Here is a 26900-nt window from a genome sequence, read left to right as displayed (position 1 = left end):
GCATGGTTGGGGGAATGCTCCCAAGGCCTCAGCCCTTCACTAAGAACTACAGACATCTAAAGAGTGGTGGGGGCAGGAGGGACCGTCTCCCCCAGCCAGGAGAGCCCATCCAGTACCACATGGTCAGCCCTGAAAACACACACACAAGTAGCATTATACTGACTGAGCAAACTACAGTTATGTGTTTACACTTGTGCATGTGTGTGCACACATACACAGACACCCGTTTTAACAATTAATGAAAAAAAAAAGAAGCCATGAATTTGAAAGCAAGCAAGGAAGGGAGGAGTTGGGGGAGGAGTAAAGGGCAAATATGATCAAAATATGTTGTGTGAAATTCTCAAGGAATTGGTGCTTTTTTAAGAAACATTAAAGAAATGGGTGCTTACTAAATAGCTTGCTGTTCATTCTTACAGATGGGCACAGTCTTGGTATGGCTTGGCAAAGCTGAAACATGTCACTTCCTGCTTAGTTCCAGAGGGTCACATGATTGTAGCTATATGGGTAAAGCAAATGCAGCCTTATTTCTGTTTCTCATTTTTTTTTTACTTGCTACTGATGTGCTGGCAACAACTGGTTTGCCAGATTCCATTATCTTCCTTCAAAGCCTCGGTTTTGAAGAATGGCACTCAGCCTGCTGTCTGTTTCAGATAGCGGAACTCGTGGCAGCTGAATTCTTCGATCAAGGGGACAGAGAGAGAAAAGAACTCAACATCGAGCCCGCTGTAAGTAAGAGGCTTTGCTGGTAGGAGCTGTTAAACCACATTCTTAAATTCTATGCTCGCTGTAGAGATAGGTTCTTACTGTGTCCGTCGGACTGGTCTCCGTCATGCAATCCTTTTGCCGTGGCCTCTTGGGGCTAGAGTTCCGAGCATGTGACCACACACGGCTACAGTGTGTGCTCCTTCTTAGTACTCCTGTGACACCTTCCCTTGAGAATGAGGTTCCCATTTTACTTTTTAACACCTTCTTTCTTTTTAGAAGAATTATCCATACTGATTGCAAAAGCAAAAGCAAGCTAGGAAAATAAGAATTGCTAACAAGTCATGTCCTAATTTTCTTGTAGTTTTCTAGTAAGCCATTTTTGTTCTAATATAATCTTTGATGTATATGGATTGTAATTAAATGAAATGAGGGCAGTCACAACTTAATGCCCTTTCTTTGCTGTAATATTTGCCATATCCACTGCTATAAACAGCACAGTAATAAACAGCCACATTGCTGCCCCTTCCTCTTTATTGTTTTGTGAGGTAAATTCCCATAAGGAGCCTTTAAAAGTGTTTGATGTAGCCTTGTAATATAAAGATATACATCACAAATGTGAAATTTTAGTTTCTCCCTTTTCTTTCTAGGGTTAGGAATATATATATAGATATACATACATATATATGTATATATGCATATATAAAATAATAATAGGTATATATAAAATATATATTTATTGCTGTCTTACCTCCTTAAGCTAACCACGGATTCATTTTTTTACAGCTAGCCTTTCCTGTGCACTTTGAATAAATGTAGATTTGTCTGTGTGTATTTTCAGGATCTAATGAACAGAGAGAAGAAAAATAAAATCCCAAGTATGCAAGTTGGGTTCATAGATGCCATCTGCTTGCAGCTGTATGAGGTATTTACAGTAAGATATTAGATTGCTGAACTTAGATTATGTTATGAGTCGAATCTGAAGCACATTGAAGAGACTAACGCTAGACATGTAGTTTTCTTCCAAGTCAGAAAACATAATTATCATTGGTATTGTTTCTTCCTGCTGACGCATGTGATGCTGTACAGAACAGGGGATACAGTCCGCATGTGCTGTTTCACAAAGGCATTGACTCACTCGGTGTATAAATATCTGCTGCGGGCCTAGGGTGTGCTGGACACCAACGCGTTCATTTGGGGGGCACTAAGAGGCATGTGCTGGTGCTGCCCTCCGGGAGATGTTTCCTGCACACTCTGTGGTAGCATTATTTTTTAAAAGTTTAATTTTAGCCTAAGTACAAAAAAAAATGTTACCCAGCTTTTTCTCGTTGTCATACTGTGGCTTGGATATTGTTAAGAATTTTTTTTTATTAATACCAACAGCAGGAGGTTGCAGGAATATGGGCTCCAGTTTCCCTTCTTTTGCTAGTTTTGCTTCTTTGCTTTTTGTAGCTTTTGTTGTTCTGATTAAAAAGAAAGATGCATCTATTCAAAGTCTTGGTATAGCTGCTTCTTGCCCCAGCAAAGAAAAGAGATGCTGCCTTTGTTTTTAAAAGTTCAAATGGATTTGTTTTATTTCTTTGAGAAATTTACCCTGGGGTTGTCATAAAAGGTTAAGATCAGACAAAAACTACAAAATTTCCAATCCAGACATTACATATTCAGTAACTGGATGTGTAAAGTTCATCTTGCAGAGAAAGAGTATTTGCCCCAAATAGGTAGTTGGTGGAAAGCCCAATGGAGAATTCAGTTCTCATCCTTTTTTTTTTTAAATTTATCATTGCTATTATTTTCTAGACTAGATTTCTCTGTGTAATAGCAGTGACTGTCCTGGAACTTGCTTTGTAGACTAGGTTGGCCTTGAACTCACAGGAATTCACCTACCTCTGCCTCCTGAGTGCTGGGATAGGTGTGCACCACCACACCAGGTCTCCAGTTCTTATTCTTAGTGCATGGTTCTAGCACTGTCTTAGTTCTATTGCTGTGAAGAGACACCAGGACCAAGGCAATTCTTATTGAGGAAAGCATTTAATTGGGGGCTTGTGTACAGTTCCGGAGGTTTAGTTCATTATCATCACGGCCAGATGCAGACAAACTTGGTCCTGGAGAAGTAGTTGAGAGCTACATCCTGGTCCACATGCATGGGGTGAGAGAGGTAGGGTGGGGGTGTCCTGGTCCTGGTCCTGCGCTTTTGAAACCTAACCCACTCATAGTGACACACTTCCTCCAGCAAGACCACACCTACTAATCCTTCTCAAATAGTGTCACCCCTTAGTCAGCCTTGGTTACTAAGCCTTCAAATTTATGAGCCTGAGGGTAATTCTTATTCAAACCACCACAAGCATCAAAGGGTTTAATAAACAATCCTGCTGATGAGGAAGAAGGAGAAGTAGAACAGAAAACATCAAAGGAAACAGAAGAAAAGGCCACCAGGTCACCTCTACAGCACTATCTTCCCACAGTCCTCACGTTTGGCTAGTTTCCTCCTTGGTGAAGTCCTTCCTCAGAAGCTGCTGGAGGCAGGGTTTTAGGCACCCTATGACCTTCTTTGTCTGACAGACACTTGCCCTGTTGAGTGAATAAAGAGCTTCTCACTTGATGAGACCCATGGCTCTTGGTTCGCCCTCCCCCCCCCATCCCTGTAATCCAGGAGAAAGACTAGCGTAATCTGTGCAGTTCGTGTACACACTGTTTGTGCTGTTGGGAATTCTGTGTGATCCCAAAGGGTGTTTTGCATTTATCATGGAAGTAGTGTGTTCTCACTGCAGAGCAAACAAAGTCCTGAGAAACAAAGAGGACGATAGAAGATCGTCTGTTTAGAGATAACCACCGATGTCAGTGTGTGCCGTAAGATGCTCTCATGTCCTTTAATAAAAATTGGTTCTTGAAATTCATGCCACAACACACGTAGTTCCACACCAGACATGTGTCTGAGATATTTGTAATGACCATAAAATGCTCACAAAATATTACTAAGCCTTGTTGTTGGGCGTTTGTCATTTCTCCATGACAAAGAAAGCTACGGCGAATGTTCTTGTAGCTAAATGCACGGCACTTGGTAATAATAATCTTTGTGAAAGTCCTGCATTGAAAAGCACGTTGCGTAAAACCATCTGTGGGAAAGCCCAGGCATGGCTGCCACAGCCCCGTCAGAGAGCCAGCTTTCATCCAGACAAGCAGTACACCCACACAAATGAGTCTCCACAGCTCAGCGGTTTCCAGTTTTCAGAGTCATTTTTATTTTTAATCATGTGTGTCTTTGTGTGAGTATGTGCACACGAGTGCAAGTGTCCCTAGAGGCCAGAGCCAATGGATCCCTCTGGAGTTCCAGCAACTGTGAGCTGCCTGACATGAGTGCTGGGAACCAAACTCAGGTCCTATACAAGAACAATACATGCTACACCAATACTCGCCTCAACCTCTCCTTCAGGCCCCCTAGGTTGTCACTGTGCTCTCTTTGTCCCCAAGTATGCCTCCTTAGATGTATAGCTTAAGGGAAAGCCTTGATAAATACTGCTTGTGCGTGCGTCTGTGCGTGCATGCGTGTGCATGTGTTCCTAGGACTTAAGAGAAAGACGCCTGTGTCGCTGTTCATGCAGTGAATGTGGCCCCTGGTGGCAAGCCTGTGGCAGAGGGTTCCTTCTAGTTCTTTCCTTTCTCTTTTTAGGCCCTGACCCACGTTTCAGAGGACTGTTTGCCCCTGCTGGACGGCTGCAGGAAAAACAGACAGAAGTGGCAGGCCCTTGCAGAACAGCAGGAGAAGATGCTCATTAACGGGGAGAGCAGCCAGGCCAAGCGAGACTGACGGTGCAGTCCCCATGTGCCGACTGCCGCAGGCCTGGTTGCTCCATACACCATACGTACTTGTGTGCACTTTGCCACTGCTGTATTTTGTTTATGCACAACTTTTGAGAGCATAGCATGAAGTGTCTTAGAGATTGCTACCTACTTTCTCTACTTTGGTTTTCTGCCACTGAAGCGAAATGGTTAGTCGTCTTCACGTTGAACACATTGATAGGAATGGTGTAAATGGCATTCCTACACTCAGTGTGGTTTTGCTTGGGAATTATAAATAACTGTCTTTGTGTTTCTGAGTCACCAGTCTTTCAAACATGTTAGAAATCTTTCTCAAAAAGTAGGTTAGAGACAAATTGACTATGTTCTGGGTTTTTTTGGCTTTTTTTTTTCAAGACAGGGTTTCTCTGTGACTTCAGAGCCTGTCCTGGAACTAGCTCTTGTAGACCAGGCTGGCCTCAAACTCACAGAGATCCGCCTGCCTCTGCCTCCTGAGTGCTGGGATTAAAGGCGTGCGTCACCACTGCCTGTTGACTATGCTCTGGGACATTTAAAGCCATCATGAGATGAATGTTGACCAAGTGGATTTTAGGGGAGAAATGAATATAAACGTGAAGGGTCTTAACAAAGTTAAGGTGTTGAGAAACAAGAAAATGTGGTATCTAATTGCTCTGCTCTTTCTGTGATGGGAACAGCTTACCTTGCATGTCGCCTGTGTGGCAGAGCAAAAAACACTAGAGCCAATCCACGCATTAGCCCTTCAGCACACAATCTCAGAACCCTACCTAAAGCCCAGGGCCAGATAATTCCACCCACTGACCTTCCCACGAGAGAGTGTGTGCCAGACGTGGGAGGGCCCGGAAGAGCCTTAAGCCAAGAGAAATGTTTCACTGGAAGATCTTTCTGACAATCCGCATTTTAAATACTGAAAACTTCAAAAACTAATTTCTTTTTAACTTTTCATCTCCTTAATCCAGCAATTAAGTTTCAACAGAAAAGTGGTCACAGGACCTCTTGCCTGAAGTTAGACATGACCACATGTATGAAAGTGAAAATTAGCCTTTGTTCCTCTGTCAAATCTACAGGAAAAGAAAATAATTATACGAGTTGCGTCAGAGGTTTGTCTCTAAAAGGGAGCTCAGACAATGAGTTCAAAGGGACAGTGTGAGATCTTCGTGTTGGAATAAAAGCAGCCTTCGGTATCGGGAGCAGATAGTGAATCAAATCGAGCAGCTCAAGTAGGGAGGAGTATCTGTTCCAAATGTGCAGAAATGTTTGAGTTTGAGGAGAAATTGAAGGATTTGATTTATTAACTTCCATCCTTTTCCCACCTCCTCCCAAACTGGGTGAAATATTTGATCTGGGTTTCTAACATTAATTTGGATTGAAATGGTTTCTTTTTCCTTTTCTCTTTGCTTAAAACGCAACATGTTCATTTTGGATCCTGTGTATGTACATTTTATTGTGGCCTTGCTCTTACTCAGATACGAGAAGGCAAAGTGAGTTATGTTTTGTATGGGTGAAGGCCAACCCAGGCAGTTGTTGCCCGATGCCAGTTGTATTATTGTTGTGATACTTGTATTTTCAGAATATCATTTTGTTTGCTTTTCATATCACGTAGATGAGATTTGTAAGGTTGCCTCTAATGCACTGGTGTGTAAATTACATAAACCATCACCAACAATAGTCATATCAGCACACTGTATATACATGTATGCATGCATCCATAACTCCTGAGTGCAGACTCAGGCTTAGAGGACATTCTCTCAGCCTAGCACTGAACCCCACACGTTGTGACCGAGTAGTTATGCCGAAATGCGGGCATACACATTTGGAGTGCCAACCACTGAGAACATCTTTAAAGGCGACATTATGTGTGGAGGATTTGTCTGTGGTGTTAACAAGCAAGAAGTCCGAGAAGAAATCGTTTAGCTCGCTTTAGGCAATGGTTTATTTTACCTACGAGTATAGGCATTAAAACAGGAAGAGCAGTGCCATGCCTATGCTATGTCATTGCTGGATAGTTTAGTTCCTACTGAAGAGAGTACTATTTTATTCAAATAGTTTTTATTTTATAGGAAAACCATTCCATACATGGAATTTCTGTCTGTGGTACAAAAACACAAATCATAGCTTTCATTCTGAATGTGAATATTTCCTTTCTAGTATCCTCTCAAGTTGGATTATATTTATTATATTATATTATTATAATCTCTCCCTTATGCTGCCATGTATTGATATTGCCCATAACGAACAAGACATCATTGTTGTCCTAGACTGTCTGGTTAATTGCTTGGCTGGCTGTAGTGAGATAACATGATAACGTTTAATTTTAATTTTTTAGCCAGAAAAAGAATCTGTGTTTTGGTAACTTGTCTAGAAAGCTTTCTGATCTTCCATGGTTAGAAGACTGGCCTTTGCCGGTCTTGATACTATGTGTATAAATCAATTAGCCTCTGCACCTAAGGGAGCTGTGTTCCTAATGTAGTCAGGTTTGGACAAAGCCTGTGTTCCAGGGAAATGTCACAGGAGGCAGCTAGCTCCTAAGCCTTCCTTCTGGGCCTCTGAGACCACTGTCGGAAACGGGGTATGGAAATAGAGACGTGACCTCATCCCGCAGGTCGCTTCTCATGCCGAGTTCCTCAGATGGAAAGCAAGTACATTTAATCCGCTCCACACAGACCTGGCTCAGAGCGTACCCCGAGGATGCTGCTTCATCACTGGTGGATTAATTGCGAAGAGTTTCTGTTAGCAGCCGCCTGGAGACAAGGAAGAAGTTGAAAATGTACTAGTAGTATTGCTTTCTTGGAGGAACTGGAATCCCAGACGATTTTTGCCTACCAGTAAAGTGCCTTTACTCCCAGAATGTTGCGGATGCGTGAGGCTTGGCACCTATTACATTTCCAAATGTCCTGTGTTTTTCTCTAGATTACACTGCTTATCCATAGCATGTAAGCAGCGAGGCCTTTTCTTTACCCGATTTAAGATGAGAAAAGATAAACTGGTCCCTTGCTCTCCTGTAAACAGCAGTTTCAAATAAGGTGGCAGAACTTATTTACTCTGCATCAACCGTGAATCATCCCACCTTTTACTAAACCCTCTCCGTATGTTAGGTACCACACTCAGCGGCCGAGACAGAGCAGTAACTCCACGGAGCTCACGGGCTGTGCAGAAAGTGACTAGGAGCATCGTCTCTCATTCCGCCACCTTCACATGCAAACGTAGAGGGCACCCCGTCACTCTCCTCCTCACCTGTAACACACACTATGCACTTTTATCCAAATTTCTTAGTATGTCTGTGAACAGCCTGTCTTCCTGTCAGCACGGATCTGCTCACTTGCTGACAGCTTGAAGAACGCCTTGTGTAAGACGCCCTATCTTCAATGATGTAGACCGTGTTTCCATATTTCCATCAGGGAGAGAGAGGTCAGAGTTCTCATGGACCCCTTCTGCCCTCTCACGGAGAACAAAGAAGGAAGTATTAACGCTTACCTCACCCCTCCTCATTCTTACCAACAATCCTGTGTAGACATGTCTTGAATGTTGTTGAAACGGATGTAAATAGCTGAAAATAGAAATTTCTATTGCTGGTTAAGAACCCCAATGAACCATCCCGCGCCACTGTTGATGTCTATTTGTATTCATACGCCTTTTCAATATATCTGAACAAATATATAGTTTTGGGCACTATTTTTATACTAGCATAAAAGAGTTACTATGTAAATTATGTCCTGTTGTGAAGTCATTTAAATGATTGACAGGTTGGTTTTCCTTTCCTCTCACCACACCGAAAACCATTTCTTCTGGGAGAGGGTGGGTCACCCTCCAGAAGCACCTGCTCGCCCACCCCTCACCCCCCATCCCTGTGACGTCAGACATGGTCAAGGTGGTTTTCACTGTGCGAAGTCATCACATGTCAGGTGTTTCCTCATTTTGCAGTGTTGTAAAAATAAAATGAATGAACAAGAGCCGAATGTGGTGTCATCATGAGGGCGCCTTGGGTTTTAAGAGTCAGGAAATGATGCAGAAATTGGGCTTCATACTGGGAAAGCTGGCCCAATTAGTTTCAGAGAATTTTACACTGAAGTTTGATAAATATTCAGCCCTTAAATTGACTCTTAGTAAGTGTCATTTTATTGGTAATGTCCTGTGCTGCCAGTTTGAGGGTCACGTTTCCCGCCATGACAGCACTGTGGGGGGTGATGGAATCGTTACCAACCTGGTGTACACAGGGAGTTAAAACTTGGGTGTTTCCTTCTTGCAAGGAAGCTTGAGTCTGAGTGGGGCCCAGATTATGCGTCAACTGCCACTGTTAACACTACAGCTGACTCCTTTTTAATGAAAGATTTTAGAAGTCCCACATCCACTTTTACTGGGTCAAATCACTATCTAGGAGCATTATAAACAACAAGGCTCTCAGGAGGTTTTGCTTTGGTTTGGGTTTTATGGCTATGGTTCCTTAATTTAGTTCTCCTGATAAAGGTTAATGTAGTGCCTCAAGGGACTTCAGACACCCATTGGTGTTTCTGGTATAAAAGACATTGTGGTATGGATACTGGATTTTTTTTTTTTTTTTTTTTTTTAGTTTTATTTTGGTACCTTGAGGCAAGCCCTCTTCCCTCTTCATTGGTCAGAAAACAGCTCACCTGAGGAAATAGTGCCAGGACACATAAAAGAATACTTAAAACTTCTGACCAGGAGAGGGCGCCAGAATTTCATGGTATTTAAAGAAGTAGCAACTGGCGTTAAAGGATAATTAAAAACTGCTTTTTCAAATATTTTTGGTGACTAAATAAGAAAAAAAATCCAAGTGAGAATTTCTGAAAGTAATGAAAAATTCATTTTTCTATTAATTTTTATGGAAATTTAAAGCTTTTTTTTCTTGCCCTTAGTCCAGCGATCATGCTGTCAAGATTTTCTCCTTGGGAAGCATCAGACCTTTTGAGTTCTCTTTTACTCCGTATTCTACTCCGGGGGCACCAGCCCTCTCTGTACAAATAAGAAGCATTGAAAAACTTCCTTAATGCATAGTCCTGTGTGATTAGCTGTTTGTCTCGCAGCAAACAGGAATTCTTGTCCCCACGTTTAATACATAGAAATGTCATGCTATGACTTCCTGTTTGTAAGGAACACGGCAGTAAACCACCAGAAGCCCCGAACTTGCAGAGAGAATTCTCTGGTTTTAAGCTACATTCAGCTAAAGGTTGGTGGGGTTAGGAGAGGAACTAACAAGCTATTTGTTTAAGTAAAAATCTCAGGAAACGTGAATGGGATGAAAATAAAGTTATTTGGAACAAAAACATTCTAATGAAGTGGTACCATGATCGAATACTCATGATAGTGTTCAACCTTGCGAATCCTGACTCACTGCTTTGAGCCGTGGCTCATATTTTGTCACCATCCGTCCTTCGTGAGTAGCTTCAAGAAATGACAGGACTTCCTTCAGCCGTTCCCTAAGGTCTCTGCTCCCACTTCCACTAGCAGGCCCTTCCAGCTTCCCCAGAAACCACACCACTAAGAGACAAGTTCACTATTCATGATGCAGGCATGAAAAGAAACAGTTCCAGAGCGTGATGCCAGAAGTCAGAGACGACGACCAAAGAGCATCTCAGGGGAGTCACACAATGGGACCTTTCCACGGGAGTGTTGGAGGATCACGGATTCTCCAGCTGTCGAAGGACTCTCTCGGCCTCTTGTCTCACCTGTGATATGGCCCATTGAGGCCCCTGGTGGAAGAATCACAGCCTTTTGCCTACAGCACTTGAAGAGCTAGCCACCCAGTTTCAATAAATAGCAAATGCTGCGGTTTCTTTGCCGTATCTGATGCAGCGTAAGTTGGGAATCTTACATGCTTCTAGCAAGCGAGCAGGCCCCGAGATCCAAAGTGAAGCAGGGAGTGAGTTCGGGTATATTTGACTGTCAAACATATTTTTCAGAGCCAGTGTTGCCCCAGCCCCAGCCCAGCCTTCACACTCACCAAGTTCTCTTCCTGAGACTGTACCTAGTCTCCAAGGCCTTCCTAATGCTGTGACCCTTAATACAACTCTTCACATTCATGCAATGGTGACCCCTAGTCATAAAATTGGTTCTGCTGCTGCTCCATAACTGTAATTCTGCTATTGTTATAAATCCTAACATAAATATTTGATGTGCGGGCTATATGATGCGTGAACCCCTGTGGAAAATCGGAAGGGTTGCGACCCATAGGTTGAGAACCGTGGCTCTAGAGCTTTCTCATAGCTGCTCTACAATACCAACAGGAGTTTCCAGTCCATGCCTTCTTGATTATAGAAGCCGTGCCTTTCAAGGGATACAAAGGTGTTGTTGGGATCAACGAGAATGCTTTATTTATTTCCCCTTTCTAGCTGGTAGCCATGTGCAGGAGGTGGGGCTGAAATAAATCAATCTTGAGAGAGTTCACCCTCCTTAGCACAACACATTTGTTTACTGAGAGTGAACCATCTCTGCGTCCTAGGATGACGCTGGCTTGATAATGATGGATATATTTGATGTGTTCTTGAGTGTGTTTTGTAAGCATCGTATTGAGAATCTTTGTATCTATCTTCATTAACATATTGGCCTATAGTCATTCAAGACTTTTCTAAAAAGTCACAGGGAAACCTACTACTGAGGAGCCTTCCTAAAATACATCTATATACATACATAAAAAGAGTTAAAATTAGTAGCCCAGGCTGGTTTTGAACTCGTGATCCTCCTGCTTCTTACCTCCTTCAGCAAGCCCTACCCCTACCTGTATGCACCACCACAGCAGTCAGCAGAGAGGAAGTGGAGAAGGTAGGGGAGAGGGATAAGTGGAGGGAGGAGAAGCTGTGGTCAGGATGTTTTTATGAGAGAAAAATAAACGTATTTTTTTTAAAAATGTAGTTATCTTTATCCTATAATGGAGCAGCGATGCCCCTCCTAGACAGCAGACAGCACATACTAGCAAATAAAATGCCTACTTCCAGGATTGGATGACTTATTTTGAAATTGTTGGCCAATGAGGTCTCAAAGACTTCAAAATATTACAGGATATTGCCAACACTCCAGAGCTTGACAGTAAGACCCCCTAAGTATTGCTGAAGACACACCTACTCAAGTCCTAGGACAGGGCACTCAACTGGAAGCTTCATCCCTACTAGTTAGATTGCATAGTGCTAGAAGATTCTAAGCATACAACAAAAAGACAAAAGTAAGTACTCATTATACCCTTATGTATTATGTAGCTGTGGACCCTTTAAGCTACAATAATGACTGGCAAGACACACCTGCTGGTGCAATAGTTGCCCAAATAACAAAAGAATAACCAACTTTTGATTGGATTTAAGGCCCTCTCCACAAGAAGAAATCATTCCTGTCACCTTTATTGGACCAAGAACCTATAGCTTGAAAGGTCATAGGCTCTGGAAGGAAATCCATTCTATAATTCTGCTAAATCGGTATAATAATAAACCAACTCCTAATGGCTCATCATTATAGCCACAGATTAAGGCACCTCTCAGCCCTCAGCAGAGAAGCTACTTCTTGCAGTAGACAATGAGCATCTAAGAGACCCCCAACTGGCCAGAGTGCAGGGAATAAGGGACTGGAGAATGTTTAGCCCTGAAGGGAACGTCTTTGGGAGGGTGCCTCCTCCAAAGGCTTGGGGACTGTTGTGGAAGAAAGGGTGGAAAGAGTGTGAGAGCCAAAGGTATGGATGCTCACAAGGAAACTGTGACTTCCTGACACCACGGGGCAGCTGCACCTATGAACTCACAGACGCTGTGACAGCACACACAAATCCCACCTGAATAGGGGAGCCGGGAACAAAGTTCCAGCCCTAGCCAAGACGTTAGTTACTAGGAATGGTTGGTGCTAGGAAAAGTCATCAGATCCATTTATTTTAAGGATGTAGCCCCTGCAAGTTGACTACACTCCAGTGGAAGGCCGCATGTCCAAAAATATGTGAACAGCACAAATTAACCTTAATTGGGGGTAGGGGAACAGATGACTAAGAGGAAGAAGAAGAAGAGGAGGAGCAGGAAGAGGAGGAAGAGGAGGAGGAGGAGGAAGAAGAGAAGGAAGAAGAAACTATGTGGTTAACTTATTGTAACTAAAGGCAAAATCTAGGTAAATACTAGCATACCTTTCTCTTTCCTTTCTGACTTTGGATACAGTGTAGACAGCTTCCTCAAGCTCTTTGATTTCCCCATCAGGATAGACTGCACCCAACTCTGAGCCAAGATAAAACCCACTCTCCTTTAAGTTGCTTCTGCTGGGGTCTGGAATCAAAGCCACAGGAAAATAAACTAGGATATGCAATAATATTTTGTTTATTTTTATTTTTATTAAAATATAGTTAGATCACTTTCCCATTCCCTTTCTTCCCTCCAGTCTCTCCCATGTACTACCCCCTTGTTTACTCTCAAAATCTTTGCCTCTTCTTATTTAATTAATATATATATGTATATATGCCAATTATATCATGTATGTACACATACACACACACATACACACACATCCTGCTCTGTATTACTTACATGTGCATGATTTCAGGGCTGACAACTTGGTATGGGATAAGTAATTGGGGGCTCATCCCTGGGGAAGATTCTTCTCTTAAGCAGTCCTTGGTTGCCTGTAATTCTTTGTCTGTGGGTGAGGCCCCGTAAGACTTCCCCCTTCCCCGGTAGCGTACTGACTGGTGTTGTTCTTTAAGTCTTATTGAGGCAGCCGTGTTATTGCGACATCATGGGTGAAACATCCCTGTCGTTTCTAGGAGACAGAATCTCACACTTCCTGATTCTCTTTCAGATCTTTGGCCCCTCTTCCATAGTCTTCCCTGAGCTTTCGGTGCAACAGTTGTGTTGCAGATGGGTCACCTGGGAGCCCCATGGCTCCCTTATTCTCTGCGTTTTGACTTGTCTTTTTCTGTACTGGTCTGTAGCTGTTTCAAAGAGACCTTTCTCTGATGAAGGCAGAGGGCCCTACTTCTCTGTTGCTGTAAGGACGAGGACTCAGAAGGCAGCTGGAAATCGCGTTGGTTTAGTACAGTGATAGCAATAGGCTCTCCTCTGAGACCCATGACTACTAACTCGAAGTAGTTGACTAGCTTTCCAGTACCAAGCATGATTTCCCTCCTGTTGAGTGGGCCTTAGATTTAAATAGACTGCTGTTGGTTACCGCCAACCTACGAATGCTACTATTGCACCCCTAGGGCTATGGTGCCACGTGAGTTGCCGCTGTGGCTCATAGGTGTTATAGCTAAATAAGACTTAGTCGTTTCCCTCCCTTGAATACATGAGTAGAAACTTCAGGTACTATGAAAGCTAGCCCTCAGACAGGAAGATTTCGAGTCAGATCCAGCTTATGTACCCCATATCTTGTGTCCAAAATGCATGGCAACTTCAGCAATAGCAACTTCCCTTCAGCCTCTGGGAGTCAGCCAACGGCAGCAACAATAAGCTAATATTTTAAAGAACAAAACATATTTTTAAAAAAAGCTTTATCTTCACTCACCCCATTTTTTATTTTGAGTTCAAAAATCTGAAGTTTATCTTAAATCTATCAGTTGTGCTTTGGAAAGGGAATAGTGTACTTTTTTCCCCTCTCTGTACCAGTCTCTTGTGAAGAAATAATTTCTGATAACTAGAAATGATTGTGAATTGATGAGACATCTTGCTAAAAGAAAACCCAAAGTTTTCTTATGAAAACCACTTCATGCTGTCCTCTTTTGGCTTAGCATTTTGACCAGTTTGACCTGATAAGTTGTTCAGAAGTGTTGTGCTTGCTTCGTGTCTTGAGTTCTCATCTCAATGTGAGTATAATTTTGAAATAATAGCAATCGCAAGGCAATTACAATAGCAATTACAAGGCGATTAATCTCCTGATTTTGTAAGCTTTCAATTTGTAAGACTTCAGTGTCGTTCTCCTGTGCAATAGTGCCAACTATCGCTAGTTCTTCTCTAGGTTTAAGCCTTTAAGACCCAAAGATTAGAGAAACACTTTACCAAGATGGTGTCCTCTAAAATAGAATTGATAATGATGCAAACGTTCTCCAAGTTTTAAGTTTGTGTATTCCAAATTGTACTATGAGTTATTCTCTTTAGCAAAGACAATTAGACAGGCTCTGAAGCTGTGTACCCAAATCAGTGCCTCCTTAAAGTGAGTAGCTTTAGACATTGCTAAGCCTATAAAGAAATACTTCATTTTTAAAGTAGTTTCCCTCTTGTTGGTTTATTTTACAAAATTTTGTAACTATGATCAGTTAACATTCTGCAACAGTATTTGTTTTTCATAGCTGTGTTTTTACAAAACCGTGTAATTAATCATTGTTAGAATTTCACAGGTATTTGCCCACTGACAAAGGAACCTGAACAAACAGCTTGATGGTAGGAAAATGCCCACAGCATGCATGCCACTCCTTCTATAGTGGCTTTGAACTGGCCAGAAAGACTTTATTAGCATTAGCTCCTTACCTGTCAATGGCCACGCCCCCCCACACACGTGAGATCAAATAATACTGTAGACAAATCTTATCCTGAGAGCAAGGGACAATAGAGAACAGTCTGACAGATGGTTAATTACCAATGTCTATGGAGAATTTTGTTCAGAAACAAGAGGAAAGTGTTATTAGAAATGAATCAGTCAAAGTGGGCATGATAGCACTTGCTTGTAATCCCAGCACTTGGAAAACTGAAGCAGGAGAACTTTAAGTTAGACTCTAGCATAGGCTTTATGGTAGGACCCTGTCTTAAATCAACAAGATGTGTTTGCTTATGCCAGTCCTTCCAAGAGTAACTGAACACCAGGTAATTACAGAGAAATGGTTCTTATGTAAGGTTACCTGACACTAGCCTAATGTCATCTACTTGTATTCAGTTTATAATATTTGCTCCAGACACAATCATTGTGGTGGGTTTGAGAGACAATGACCCCCACAGACTCGTGTATTGAATTCCTGCTCCCCACTTGTGGAATTGTTTAGGAAGGATTAAGAAGCGTGGCCTTGTTGGAGGCTTTGAGATTGCAAAAACCCAGGTCATTTCCAGTTAACTCTCGCTGCCTCATGCTTGTGAGTCAGGAAATGAACTTCAGCTACTGCCGCAGCACCATGCCTGCTGCCATGCTCCCCGCCATGACGGTCACTGACTCCCCCTCTCAAGCTGTAGCCCCTTTCATAAACTCTTTCTTCCATAGGTTGTGCTGGTTATGGCATCTTATCATGGCAGTACAAAACTAATAACTAAGGCAGGCGTATTCCAGCTCAACACTGAGATGTTCCAACGAAGACTGGGGAAGCTTAACTGGGCTGGTAGGAAACAGGGTGCTTACTCTAAAGAGGCATTGAATTCTCAGACAGCTGAAACAATGGAACACAGGAATTAGAACTTCCCCAGCAATATCAGGATAGGAGAAGGAAAACACTGGAAGCTTGATGGTAGCCAGAGGTTGATTTTTTTTTTGTTTTGTTTTACTAGAAAAAGATTTCACACAGTTCTAACAACTTGCCAGGTCATATAGGAAGAGAATGAAGCCCAAACGGTAATGGTTCAGTAATGGACAGGACCACACCATGACTGTTATGTGTCCCTCTCACCTTCTATTTAAACCTTACCTGTGCTGGGATCCCAAAGATGGATTGGGGGGTTACCAAAGTGTTACTAAATTACTTTGTACCTCTTTCAAATGGGGTCACATTGAATAAACCCTTCTTACTTGTTTTTGGTTTTTGTTGTTTTATTTTTATATTATTATTTGTTTGTTTCATTGGCCTGTGCCGCGCTCCTTGACCAGCAAGCAAGAATGACCACGAATCGAGGATTCTTCTCTGATCACACTTTATTGGAACCTTTTGGTTGAAGGGAGAGCAGGAGCGAAAGAGAGAAGGAGAAGAGAGAGAGAGAAAAGCGAAAGAGAAAGAAGCCCAAACGGCAGCTGCTTTTCTAGGGTGGAGAGGCTCGGAAACTGTCCTGATTGGTGAATACCATTCCGCTGAGGCCCTGGGCTTCGGGATAGGGCTAGGGAACAAATCTTAGTTATGCAAATGCAGGCCGAGGGTGCCCACGCGGCAACATCAAAGGATCTGTTTACCTCTAAGCTGCAGGACCGCCAGCGCCATAATGGCGATGTCGATGACGGCTCCTTACATTGGCCCAATTGGAATGTCAATTTGGAATGTCATTGCCCAGGCTCTGACTCTTAGTGACTCCAATAGTAATTCTAGATAACCAGCTTGGAATAAACTAACAGAACATCTATCAAATCAAAAGAGGTCTAAGTCCCGGGGCCAGCTCATCAACATCCACCCAAGCAGACGATGGCAGATGTTTGGGCAAAGTGGGTCCATGTTATTGCCAGATCCAATCTGGGACTCTCTTCCGGTGAAAAGTAGATTATCCTGGGGTGGAGGGCATGTCAGGCACCATAACTGAGAATGGAAAAAGCAACAACTCTCACCTCAATGAGGATAAAAGATAGTTTGCTCTGGAGCCAAATATGGGTCATCATGGTCCAAAACCGGACTTTAAACATCATACTCCAAAATGGTCCCATTTCGTGACTTTTTAGCATCATAGAACAAGAAGCTTATAAATCAGTACATTTTCCAGATGCAACAGTGGGTGTGTTCAGAGCCGGTATTATCAGTGCCAAACAGAGAAAGGGTGGTTGCTCAACCCAAACCAGGCTAACAAGCACCCAGAGGCATGACGTTCACCTCATTGTTACTCTAAGGCAGGTGGTGGCTATCTTTTTTCCATTATGTGAAGTCCAACCTTACAGGGTCTCATGATTGGCTAGTTTTCAAAGAATCTGTGCAAAGGAAGTGAAGGGAAGGCAGCCCCACCAGGTCATCATGGATCACGGAAAGAAGGTCCCTGCATAGGCTGATCAGCTGACAGAACCCTAAATGACCTAAGTTCTAAGAGGGAGGCTTTGCTTAAACAAATATTTTGGCAGATAGAAGAGATTTAAATTTTGCATAAAAAGTTATATAGGGTGGGGGAAGATTAAAAGTTTTGCATAAAAGTTTTACAAAATGGGAGAGGTTCGTGGACTATTGGCCCTTTGTTGACTACCTACCTTTGATAGAGGGGACAATATTTGTCACAAGTAAATTGGGTAGGCTGGTTGCAGCAAAGTGGGGGACTGCTGTTCTAGGCATATGTTATCTGTGGGTTTCCCAGCATTTTGGTTTGTAGAAGTCAGGGGGTCTGTTTGTACAGTCCAGAAAGCTGTCAAGTTACATACAAAGGTGGTGTGAGGGAGAAACAGGAACAGATCCGTTCAGTAGTTGTGTACGATTCAATGATTAAAAGTATCTTTTATTAAAGAGGCTTCTAGTAATTTAAATAGCAAACCCACTGAAAACTTTGTTTGGTCTCTGTCTGGATTTTTATCGCAGCAAAAGTGGTCCACCCACACGGGGAAGAGCTGGCAGCGCAGCCCTTGCTTCTGGAGGGTCTCCTCCTGCCTTATCTGCAACCGCTGAACTGGAACCTTGAGAGATTAGCTCTGCTGATCTCTTCCTCCTGGCTCGCGGCCTTGGAGATCACTGAACTCTAAAGACAGGAGAACAAGATGGTAAGCCTCCCGTGGGGGAGAAGGGCACGTCACGAGTCAAGAAGGGCGAAGGGAAAGGCGGCATTTTATCTGATGTGCGTTTGCACAATAGCGATCCATCAGATTGTTCCTAGTGTCTGAGGGTAGAGGGCGAAGTGGAGCACTCTTTCTGACTTACCATCTAAACACATCCTAATATAGCAGGCACACTGGCCCTGCTTGGCTAAGATCACTTGAGCCCACACAGATAAGGTCAACCTCGTGAAAACCTAGCACTTCTGTCTGCCTCCTTTACTTTGGGTCCCTCTTATCTTTCACCTACGTGATAATCACGAAAACCTCAATAATCTGTCTAAAACCCAGTGACCCCTAACTGAGCGCATCCTCTTCAAGGCTGAAAGCACAAAGACCCATCCTGCTAAACCCACTGTTATCTTGGATTCCAGGAGTGTCAATACCTTGCAGGCCAGGTAGATCACAACCAAGGTAGAAAGCAGCACTCTGTGATGGAGATGCAGAGGCTCCATTCAGGAGCAGAGGTCACTGTCCTATACAAATCAGATGCTTCTCCTAAAGCTGACAGAGGACCCACCTGCAGAACCAGAGTTGAGACAGAATCGGATAATTGGTTCAGGATTCTTGCTTCTTGCCCCCGCTCTTCTTCAGTTTAAACCTGAAGCTCATCTCAGAACCTTGAAGATGAAGTTGATGGACGCCTGTTCTTCCCGATGTGTATTAATTAAATCTCCTCTCTCTGCTATTCATCACTCCTTCCCTCTTTAATTAGTATACTGGGACACGTGGCTGAACGTAACCTGTTGGGGTTCCTGGAGCCAGGGGATTTTGTCCTAAAACTCTGGTTATACAAATACGCTGGGTTTTTACATAGGAGCAATTTGGGTGTACTAGGAAGCTCAGTAGTCACCACTATGGAGGGTCTGAAGTTCAATGTTCACTGTCAGACCTAAAGGAATGGTTGTTGGGAAGAAGTCCTGGGGAAGAGAAGGGGTGGGGATAGAGAACATTCCCAGGGGATGCACTCTGCTCCTTACCAGACAGTAGTGATTCCCAAATGGTCTTAAAGGGGAAGGAAAACTCGATGATGCTTTCATAAGAGGCAAAAATGCAAGGCAGAGTTGGTGCCTGACTTAGCCCTAAGTCTTCCCTGCTGCCTGGTTTGCAGACTCTTCAAAAAAAGGGACCAATTCTGATGAGAATGAGGCAGTCTAGTGTATGAGGAAGATAACGTTACTCCCCAGACAGGCGAGAGTCCCAGTGATCTATACTGCCACCAGTATGGCTAAGTATCCTTTCCCCTGAATCCTGTACCTTAGCCACCAAGAGCAATATCCAGCCCACGCATTCAGTACAACCATCAGGTAGCATCATGCCTCAAGTGGGCTTTCCCCATGGTCCTATGCGATGACAGAAATACAGGACAGACTGAAGGGGGATGAAGGCATTAGTGAGCAGGACTTGTGTGCCAACCCTTTCTGTCCCCTACAGTCACATTTAAGTAGATTTTTGGATCCCATTCTTAGATGGAGAAGCAATGTAAGCAAGACCAGGTGACTAATTACAAGCAACGTAGCATCAAAGAAGCAGAGGGAGGAGGTGGTGGGGCTCAAAGTCCACACTCTTCTCATCACTGAGCCAGCCCAGCAGAACAGGCTAACCGCCTGCCTCACCCAGCAGTTCGCTGTGAACTGTGGGCCACAAACAGCAGTTACAGCACAGATACCACCCATGCCGTCTTCCTTGACTTTAGATGAATATGTTAATTTTACAGGTTGAAGAAAAAAATGTTCTGTATCTTCTGCCACCTATAAAGAGAGGTGAAGGGCTAGTGAGATGGCTCAGTGGATGAAAGAGCTTGTCATACAGGCTTGACAATCCGAATTCACCCTGTCATTCCCATGGTGGAAGGAGAGAACCAACTCCCAAAAGTTGTTCTCTGACCCCCACACACACTCCATGAACACACCCAGACACACCCATGCACGCGTGCGCATGCACACACACACGTACACACGTGAACATTCACACACACACACAATGCAATAATAATTTTTTTTTAAGAGTTGGATATCACAGACATCCAATTGGGAGTTTTTCTCATGTGTGGTCTTTACTTATGTGCCCGTTCCTCTTTCTGCATCCCTACCTCCTTCTTCCAAGCTATTCTCTCACGCCCCAGGTAACACAGGGATCCACCAGTAGGAGTTTTGTTATCGCTTACATAGGGGGAAAGGGCTAAGGTGAACATTTTATTGTTCAGATAACCAGGGTGCTTGCTAGAGTCTGCAGGTCTCAGCATAAGCCTCTGTGCTCTTAACTTCTCTGAGCAAGTTTGAGATATAGTCATAATCTTCGATCATAGTTGAGTCAGGTTAATCATTCATTTGTCCAAAGCTTCTTCGGAGTTTGTGTTTGTTATTCTTAAGTGGGCAACCTGATCCTTTGTCGGAACAAACTTCTTTGAAAGCATAGGTCTGCCTGTCTATGTGTATACAAGGACAGTATTAAATCATTGCTTAACTATCAAAGAATGTCTCCCTTATTGCTTACCAGCTACCGCTGCTGCACTTTTGCTTTGAAGAGTTGCTTTTTAGGACAATTCCATGATAGAACCCAGCCCTCTACAGCAGAGTTCCCTGGTAAATGGCTTTGCAAGGCAGAGATGACACATGGGATAGGAAGAACACATTTTCAGACAGAATACTAGGTTATGTTCCGACCCGATTTAGCATGAGGAACACAGGCATCTGTATGAGAGCTGGCTTGACTGGGTAAGCTCTCCACCAAGTCTGCTTTAGGAATTCTCAAAAACAAACACGTCAGTTTCAAACAGTATAAATAGGTACCCCCGGAACTAAGTACATTATGAGATATTTCTATAAAACAGTACCATGCAGACATCAAAGTCATTTGTAAACTGTTCCTCCAGAGTAGTATATTTGAACAATTATTTACTTTGTGCTTATGCATATTTGTGTGAGAGGGTGTTCATGTACGCTGGCACGTGTGTGGAGGTCAGAGGGCAAACTGTCCCCAGTCTTTATATCACCATTTGGGAGCTGAGCTCAGGTGGTCAGGTCGTCCTGCAGGCACTTTGCCCTCTGCGCTCCCCACCCGGCCCCAAGTAATTGTACTGGTAAACGGAAGAAGAGATTGCCGCACAGTAATACAGATTTTAAAACCTTTTTCCTTTTGCAAAGGATGTGATTGTAGTACGTGATGCTGCTAAAATGGCTTTCCGAATAAAGAAAAACAGTTCTATCGCTCGAGTTAGCTGCTTTTACTTTTCTATACGTTCTGGCTTTTTTGAGGAAGGCCTGTGTTGTTTTTGTGATCAAGAGAGGTGAAAAATGTAACAAAAGTCTCTGGAAAGAGTTCCATGGGACATTCGGGGGTGGTGCACACCCCCACAGCATATCTGGCTGAGAGGCAGGGAGCAGCGGGCTTGTAAAGTGCCAGGCTAGTCTCTCTCCCTCTGCATTGTACCTGTGCCTGTCTTTATAGTGAGCGTCCTCTGCCAGCTCCGAAGACAGGTTGTGAACGGGTCGTTGATCCCGGCACACAGTGCTCCTTTTCCTTGTGCACTTTGGTCAGTGATGCAGCTGATTCAATTGTCCACAGTCTCCTGAAGGCTGATTATCTCTAAACAGATTAAGAAATGTTTCTTTTAGATGCCTGTAGTTGGCAGGCTGATCTTTGGTAACAGGTGACCACATCTATAGGATTTTCAGAATTGGACTTTTCTGTTTCTCTGGGCCTCATGGAGCCTCTCAAAATTGCAGTTTCTGAGAGAAGTAGAATTCTTTTATTTGATTCCAATCCATGAAGCTCCATATTGTAACAAGAACACCAGACCTATATTAACGAGCTAGCATTTCCCACAGCTTTGAAATCTTCCTAAGGACCCTGTGAGATGATGCATTGCTGTGTATTCTCAGCATCAGAACTAGAGCCCTCGGGTCATACTCATAATATTAACTACAAAAATCTACTATGATATTTTTCCAAATCTCATCTCTTAACCATTGTATTATAAAATATGACAAAATTTGACTAAGACAACAAATATAAACAAGCAAGAAATATTTTCTACATTAGAAACAGTGCTGGAGGATGGTAAGTTTACGTCAAATTGCAGGAGGAATTAAATTCACAGGAAAAACTGCAAATTAATACAGTAATTATAGGAATGTGATGGAATTATAGGAAGGGGAACACTTTTGAAGAATGTCTTAATGTTGCTTAGCCAGGGACATCTGAATTCTTTACAGTTGTAGGAATAGATTAGCTTAAAGAACTGGGGAATGATTTTTCAGGCTGGACAAACAACAGGCCTGGGTCAGTGTGAGCATGGGCTCAACCAAGGCTGTTGGTAAAGATGAACCTTGTTACCTGTGAAAATCCCTCGTGACTTTTCCTCAGTGGCCCCTGCTGACCTTGGGAGAACGGCCCTTTTGCAATTATAGGCCATTATTCTTAATTTGCAAAATCTCAAATCTGAATTCACAATTTCTCTCAAATGATCTTGGAGGTTTTAGGAAAGATAGAAGACTCAAGAAGTATCTGGGGGTGGGTATACATGTATGGGCCTCTCACAGCTGTGGTAAGTTAATCAAGAAAATGCCCTACAGCAATGGTTCCCAACCTCCCTAATGCTGAGACCCTTTAGTACAGTTCCTCATGTTGTGGTGACTCCCAACCATAAAATTATTTCATTGCTACTCCATAACTGCAGTTTTCTTACTGCTATGAATCATAATGTCTACACAGCTGGTTCCAGGACAGTCAGGGTTACATAGAGAGATTTTGTCTCAAACACACACACACACACACACACACACGTCTAATGTGAAAAGATATAATATATATACACATATATAATGCTTACTGTATTCTTAATAGTAATTATATGTAATTTTTATATAATGTTAAAATTTATTCAGTAAATGTATGGCTGCTTCTTGAATTACCAGTTTCCTTCCTTACAATGTTGGCTGGAAATCGATCCTGGCGTGAGTTCATTCTCACCGTTCTACTCGTTGGCAGCTAGAGGACCATTTTTCTCACTATCGGTGCTGATCTTTGAACAAGTTGGCCTTCTGAACATATTTTGAAGAAACACGATCTTTTACAAAACAGCAGGGCCTCATCTGAAAAGAAGAAACACTCTTTAAACAGGATACTGAAGAAATCATCCTGATATGGAATTTGATTCTCTCCTGTTTGTATATCTGTTTTTATAGTGTAGGAGTCACATTTATATAGTAAGATTTTGGTAACTGGGGCTCCAGAGTTTCTGTGTCAAAGGTTAAGACACCTTCCTAGACTATAATTAATAAACTTACATAAAGTTATATAGATTAATCACTAGCCCTGATGGGCTGTGATGTTTTGGGGACACATCTATGGGATCTGTTTGATTAATGACTCAATAAAAATTAACTCATTCCTGGCACTGAAGGTTTTAGTTGGTGGCATAAGATGTCTAGGTGAGGTGTTGTCTTTCACATTATATGGTGATTCCATTTAAATTTCTTTCATATATGCATATATTTTAGGGAGTGTTTTATAATCATAGGTTTCCACATGGCTTTTCAAAAGGCCTGTAGCATGAGATTTTCCCTCTGCATATTCCCTCCCTTACTTTGCCCTCCCTTCCTTCTCCCCACTTAATCCTTCTCCAGTTTCTCCTTTATCCCTTGGTAACACTATACTTTATTTCCCCTTCCTTGGAAGACCCTCCTCCCTCCCATGAACCTTACTAGCTTCCTTCCTAACCTTTTTGGTTGTTCAGATTGAAACATATATATCTAAAGCCTAAAGACTAACATTAACATTCAAGAGAAAACATACACTGTTTGCCTTTTGGGTTCTCGATTACCTCACTCAGGAAGATTCTTTTCCAAGCTCCATCCATTTGCCTGCAAATTTCATCTTTCTTAATAGTTGAATAATATTCCACTGTGCAAATAAACCATGACCATGGTATCCTAGCAAAAACAGTTCTATAAAATTCTCCTTTGTGTCGATACTGAATGAAAAGTGAGGACATGACCCTTCTAAGGTATGGCTGAGGAAAAGAAATCTGTTATAAATGTGTGGGAGAGAAAATCCTGAGGCATCTGGAAGGGCCTAAATTGTACCAGGCCATGGGGGTAGGGGACTTTAGGGTGAGGGATAAGAAAGAGAGGGCATGTGGGGCCCAGGGCAGCCTGGCCAGACATGGGGCCCAGACCGCACAGCTGCCATAGCAAGCAACACCCGATTCCAGGAAAAGCCATAAACTGTCACCACCCAGGAACAGACCAACCAAGGAAATTCCTAACACTCCAACCGTTGTAGATGTAGAGAGGATCACCTGCCAGCACACACCCATTGCTTTTCAGCAGGCCAAGTGTCAGCTAATTAGAGATCCTGAACCTTAGAAATCCCTCAACTACCTTTGCTACTATAAAGACCCAAGCCCAACTGAGCTCAGGGCTCTCCCATCACTCCAACACATTGGAGAGTTCAAGTTTGTAAACTTATGTAAGAAGAAAGGCTCTTTGCTTTTACATACAGGACTCGGTCTCGTAGTTGGTTTTGGGGGATTCCGTGATCTGGCATAGCAGGGAGAGGACCCATGAGCTAGCTAAGAAGACAAGATGATGAAGAGAGTGTTTGGGTACCAAGAGACTGCAAGGCCAGAAAGGCTGTGTTATATAGGGAAGAGATGCTGGGGGAAGGAAAGTGGGAGTCCAGTTCCAGGGAGGGAGAGGTTTAGGGTGGGGGCGGGGTGAGAAGTGCTGGGAGGAGCCACAAGTACTGAGTGATGCTGGGAGGGATGGGAGGAGCCACAGGTAGGAGTGATGCAGGGAGGGATGGGAGGAGCCACAGGTAGGAGTGATGCTAGGAGGGCTGGGAGGAGCCACAGGTACTGAGTGATGCTGGGAGAGGTGGGAGGAGCCACAGGTACTGAGTGATGCTGGGAGGGATGGGAGGAGCCACAAGTACTGAGTGATGCTGGGAGAAATGGGAGGAGCCACAGGTACTGAGTGATGCTGGGAGAGGTGGGAGGAGCCACAGGTACTGAGTGATGTTGGGAGAGGTGGGAGGAGTCACAGGTACCAAGTGATACTGGAGTGAGGCCAGATTAGGCTTTGATACATTAATAGGCACTTTAACCATTTATTCCAAGTATTTTTGAGACCTACAGATGGCATATTGCAGTTTATTTAACCTAAACTAACCCAGCTTCACTCCAGACTGTATTGACAGAGCAGGGTCATTCGCCTTAACCAGCTGCAGGCCATACATACAGAACAGGATAGAACAGTTAGATTTAATAGGACAAAAATTCCAATTTGTACCTGCTTTGCCACATAGACCACCTTAAATATATTGCACAGAATTACTTCTGATCATTCAAAATCAGTGAAACCTGTATCTTTTAAATTTTTTACCTTTTAAATACATTCACAACACTTTTCACAACTAGCTCAATAATAAAGCAAAAGTCTAAGTTTAATCCTTAGCATTCTAAAAAAATTTATTTTCAAAATCTTTCCAAATTAAAAAAAAAAACCAGCTCAAAGCCGATCAAGTCCCCACTCGCTCACTCTCTCTCTCTCACACACACACTACTTGATCCTCCATTAAACAATTTCACTTCCAAATAGCTGAAGGGTAATAGAATCACTATTAGCATAGAAAACTGCGAATTCATTGCTCTGAGGTCCTTACTTTTCTCCAGACAAGCCAGGGTCATCAGTGCGCATCCAAGGGTGGATGTCCCTGCTCCGGCTGCAGTGTGAACCTAAGAGAGTGAGACCTAACAACGAGGTCATATAAAGCCTCACACAATAAGCAAATTTCTGCAAAGCATCAGATAATTTATATTCTGAGGGTTAAGCCAGGTCAAATGAGCTGTTTGCAGTCATGAGGACAACCCAAGGCTGGAAACATCATCTGAGTCATAACAATAGATGACAGGTAATCCTTGCTAACCCACTCCTGTTTACTACACCCAGGAGGGGCAGAAGAGCACATTCCAAGAGCAGCCCCTGTGATGGGGAAACAGAGCCCACAAGACTTTCACCTTGTTTACTTGGAGTTTCCTTATAAGCACTCAGACTTCTCACATAGCTCCGTTTGTGGACCGTGTCCTGACAACCCGCCATTTTCTTTAGTTTTACCTAACCGCTTTGTGTTCAGGACCTACTACATTAGCGTCTCAACTCTAGCTCACCATCAGTCCTTAGTCTAATCATTAAAATAGATCAGCCACTAGCATTTAAAGACTGCTTGTCTTTAGTCTCCTTCATACACAAGATGGATGGACAAACTTGATTTGGACTGAACATTTTTACTGAAAGCAAAAACCTCTTAGTGAAGGATGAAGAAGAAAAATCAGAAATTGGGGAGCTCAGTGTGCAAAGAACTTGCCTTGCAAATGCAAACAAAAAGAACTGAGTTCAAGTCCCTTGAGCCCTCACAAAGTCAAGCACAATACAATAGCACACATGTATAATCCCTTCACTACTACAGTAAAAGGGAGGTGGTAACAAGAGGTCGTGGAGACGCTCATGGGCCTCTAGCCTGACTTACACAGGCGCAGAACAAGGGACTCTCTTAAGCAAGTGGAAGGTGAGGATCATACCCAGGGTTGTCCTTTGACTTCAAAATAGGTGTCATGGCATATGTGTGCCTACACTCACATGCACAATTCTGCACAAACTCATGTAATGTACACACAAAATACACACATGTATATACACAATACAAGAGAGATTAAAGAAAACATTGATTTTCACTTCAATTAAGCTTCATAAATTTTGTTGGTTTGACTTCTATTAGGGAATGGAAGG

General features: G+C 43.0%; 1 protein-coding gene and 1 long non-coding RNA gene across 4 annotated transcripts in view; one reads left to right on the top strand and one right to left on the bottom strand.

Annotated features, from left to right (window-relative positions):
- Positions 1-8465, top strand: part of Pde5a (phosphodiesterase 5A) — a 137870-nt gene extending 129405 nt beyond the window's left edge. For both annotated transcript variants that reach the window (XM_087897608.1, XM_087897609.1), the window contains exons 19-21: positions 651-725; positions 1544-1627; positions 4370-8465. In XM_087897608.1, coding sequence (XP_087753734.1) covers positions 651-725; positions 1544-1627; positions 4370-4507 — 297 coding nt within the window. In that variant the 3' untranslated portion in view covers positions 4508-8465. The remainder of the gene's footprint in view (positions 1-650; positions 726-1543; positions 1628-4369) is intronic.
- A 9302-nt stretch (positions 8466-17767) lies between these two features.
- LOC146891214 (uncharacterized) lies at positions 17768-25918 on the bottom strand. Of its 2 annotated transcripts, none has more exons than XR_014997601.2 (5): positions 25777-25918; positions 23025-23204; positions 21541-21696; positions 18495-18628; positions 17768-18035 (listed from the first exon to the last, which is right to left on the bottom strand). It is a non-coding gene; the product is annotated as an uncharacterized LOC146891214 (long non-coding RNA). The 2 variants fall into 2 exon arrangements; XR_014997602.2 differs by having other exon boundaries at positions 23083-23204; positions 25777-25914.
- Positions 25919-26900: the final 982 nt, after the last annotated feature.

Source organism: Myodes glareolus, chromosome 17, assembly GCF_982192425.1.
Source record: "Myodes glareolus chromosome 17, mMyoGla1.1, whole genome shotgun sequence".
Lineage (NCBI taxonomy): Eukaryota > Metazoa > Chordata > Mammalia > Rodentia > Cricetidae > Myodes > Myodes glareolus.
Note: the sequence above shows the minus strand (reverse complement) of the source record. Positions and strands in the feature narration are given on the sequence as shown.